Source organism: Fukomys damarensis, unplaced genomic scaffold, assembly GCF_012274545.1.
Source record: "Fukomys damarensis isolate Sample0158 unplaced genomic scaffold, DMR_v1.0_HiC HiC_scaffold_22, whole genome shotgun sequence".
Lineage (NCBI taxonomy): Eukaryota > Metazoa > Chordata > Mammalia > Rodentia > Bathyergidae > Fukomys > Fukomys damarensis.
This window is the reverse complement of record NW_022900934.1, coordinates 24,840,427-24,843,533: the sequence shown is the minus strand read 5'-3', so window position 1 is coordinate 24,843,533 and position 3,107 is coordinate 24,840,427. Positions and strand designations below refer to the sequence as shown.

Sequence of the window (3,107 nt, the reverse complement as noted above, 5' to 3'; positions counted from 1 at the left end):
AGGCCGGCGCGGCGAACAGAAACCATGTCGGTGTTTGGAAAGCTGTTTGGGTCTGGAGGGGGTAAGGCCGGCAAGGGCGGCCCGACCCCCCAGGAGGCCATCCAGCGGCTGCGGGACACGGAGGAGATGCTAAGCAAGAAACAGGAGTTCTTGGAGAAGAAGATCGAGCAGGAATTGACGGCCGCCAAGAAACACGGAACCAAAAACAAGCGCGGTGAGGCGGCTGGGCCCCATCAGACACCCTACTTCTTCCCCTCAGGTTCCCTGGGCCCGACTCCACCTTCCTCTGACTCGTCTCCCGGTCTGCTCTAATCCGGGAACTCGCTCCCTGCCTTTCCGGGTCCAGGACCCCTCCCCGTGTGACTATCTTCAGACTCCCCAAATCTTGGACTCTTTCCACTGTCAAACTCATTCCACTTCTTTCCCCTCAAAATCTCCCCACTTTGCCGGGCCCTTCAGACCCAGATCTCAGCATTTTGCTTCATTCTTACTTTGTACCTTTTCTCTTCCGCCTTTTTCTCCTTCCTAAGCCCTCACGCTCGTTCCCAGCCACTGCCTCTGTACCCTTCTTGGCTCGTTTCTGCCCCTCATCTTGACCTATTTGTGCTTCTTGGGTGAAGTCTGAGCTGATTCTCTCCTGCCCCTAACTCTGGAGTCTCCTTGAAAAGCCTCCTTGATGGAAGAAAGGAGAAGAGACTCTTTATTTGCTGAGTGTACTTGAGTATTTCCTTTTGAGGCTTAAGTTTCTGCATCTACCTGCTAGAGTTTGGCCTTTGCGAGGCCTAAGGTGTCTTCCTGTTCTGTGATTCACTTTTTGTTGCCTCATATCCTGGCCTCATCAAGAGCTTCCCATGTTGTAAGCCTTCACCCCGTGACTCACCGCTTCCCCATTCCTCCTTGACCAAAATATATGGACTCCGCTGGCTGAACTCGTCCCCAGTCCCCGCTCCAGCGTTTGATCCTTGAGGGACCTTTACTTCCTGTTGTATGACTTTCTGAGCAAGTGCTTTGTATTTTAAAGATGAATGTGAAAATGGTTTAATGACATGAAGCAACAGTTTAGATATGTGTGGTTGTGTTATGACAATGTGAGAGTGAATCGTAGAGTGACAGTCCTCTTGATACGGGCAAAGCTGACAGAGTTTAGCAGTCAAACAAGTATTTATCTCAGTAGTCTCCTAGTGAAGTCTGCCCTGTGACCTTGAGCTAATTTTTCCTTCTAAAGGGAAGGTTATGGATTTATTATGCCCAGCACATAGTAGGGACTAAATAGATGTTTTCTTTGGTCCAAAAATAACCTGGCCCAAGATGCTTTTCTGCTAATACTCAAAACAGGTATCCTGGAAACTCTTTCTGAGGACCTAATGCATCCAGCTATATCATAGGGGTGAAAAAAACACAGCCTCTACCCTAATAGGGGAGAGACAGAAATAGCGCAATAAATGAAGAAAATATTCATTTTGGAGATGCTGGTGGTAAGTATTAAACAAAAAGATGATCTGACAAGGATTGAGGGGTATGAGGGATGCCACTTTCCATAAATGGTCAGAAAAGGCCTCATTGGAAAGGTAAAGTTTGAACTGAGCCTGGCAGGAGAAGGAAGTGAGTCTAAAAACGTGAGGGAGGAGCCTTTCAGGCAAGGTGAATAGCAAAGGAAAAGGCCTGGATGTTGGCCAGATCCAAGAAACTGAGTTTCTCTTCTGGAATGTAGTAACTGAAGTGGGCAGTAGGTGAAATGGGGGAAGGGGTTGGATCTTGAAATTTTGTGGGGGAGGGGCACCGGGGATCAAACTCAGGTCCTTGCCCTTGCAAGGCAGGCAGCTGAACCACTGAGCTAAATCCTGGGCCCTGGATTTTGAACTTATTGATAAAAAGTCTTGGATTCCAAATAGATGGAAAGCTTTTGGAGGGTGTCATATGGGAATGTGTTCTAATCATTGGTAGTGTTTCGAAACATCATCTCGCTGCTCTGTGGAGAGGTGGTGGGAGCAGGGCGACCAGTGAATGAACTGGCAGTTGCAGGTATCCATGTGTGGCCTAAACTCTTAGTTGTACCTGTGGAGGCTGAATGCAGGGCTGTATTTTGCTGTCTGTAGTTTTTTTTTTTTTTTTTCTTCTGATGACCCTCGGTCAGGATCCTCCCATTATTCACTGGTCATTAGAGTCAAGGTTTTTTTTTTTACCAGTATGCATTTTGGAAAGCTTGCCCTATTGCAGGTTGTTGGAGGAGGGTGTCAATTTACCTCCTCCCACCCTAGAGGGCAGTTGTCCTGTAGTTTCTGCAGGTGTACAGGTGATTGAACTGGCTTTCAAGAGGCTTGGAGAGAGACTGCAGTAGACTGGAGTACCAGTCTCAGTTGTAAAGTATTCTGTCTACTTGAGTTTACCTGTGATGATGGGAGCTGCTATAAGCTGCCCTTGCTATCATCCTCTGGGTGAACGCCTTGCCTTTTTGGAATGGTGCTGGAAGGTATTAGCACCACCTTGATCTTAACATGTTTTGGTCTATTTATTGGCCCACAACTCTGCTGGGACCTTGAACATCAGAGATAAGACACCCTGTCTGGCTTCTAGGAAGTTGCGATTGGAAATATGAGGGAGAGGGTGGGTGGGGAGTAATTACTGTTGTCAGTGCTGAAACATGAGTTTGTATGTAGCTGAGGCCCAAAGAGGAGGTTCCTGTCTAGAGGGTGAGGAGGACTGGGGGCCTTGTGGAGGGAGGGGAATAAGGCAGGCAAGCCAGAAATTTGGTATGTTTTGGGAGCAGTGAGAGTGTCTTCTTGCTGGGATGTGTTGCGGGACAGGAGATACTGGAGAGTGGCCCGTAGTCTTTGGATCTTGCTGCCCTGGAGATGGTGAGAAAAGGGTCGTATTTGAAAGCAGAGAGAAATATCCACTTGGATTTTTTTGTGGGTAGAGTCTTGCCCTTTAGTTCAGTTTTAGTTCTGATGATGAACGAACTAACTATGTACCCCAGGCTGGTTGGTCTTGAACCTGTGACAGCCTGAGCCTCCTAACTGCTAGGATTACAGGGGTGTACCACCATGCTCAACTAGTCCGTCCCCTTGGATTTTTTTTTTTTTTTTTTTTTTTGTCCCGGGTCGCAA

General features: G+C 47.7%; 1 protein-coding gene across 1 annotated transcript in view; it reads left to right on the top strand.

Annotated features, from left to right (window-relative positions):
* Window positions 1-6: 6 nt before the first annotated feature.
* Chmp4b (charged multivesicular body protein 4B) overlaps window positions 7-3,107 on the top strand; it is a 42,751-nt gene continuing 39,650 nt past the window's right edge. Inside the window, exon 1 of the mRNA XM_010628386.1 lies at window positions 7-214. Coding sequence (XP_010626688.1) covers window positions 25-214 — 190 coding nt within the window. The 5' untranslated portion in view covers window positions 7-24. The remainder of the gene's footprint in view (window positions 215-3,107) is intronic.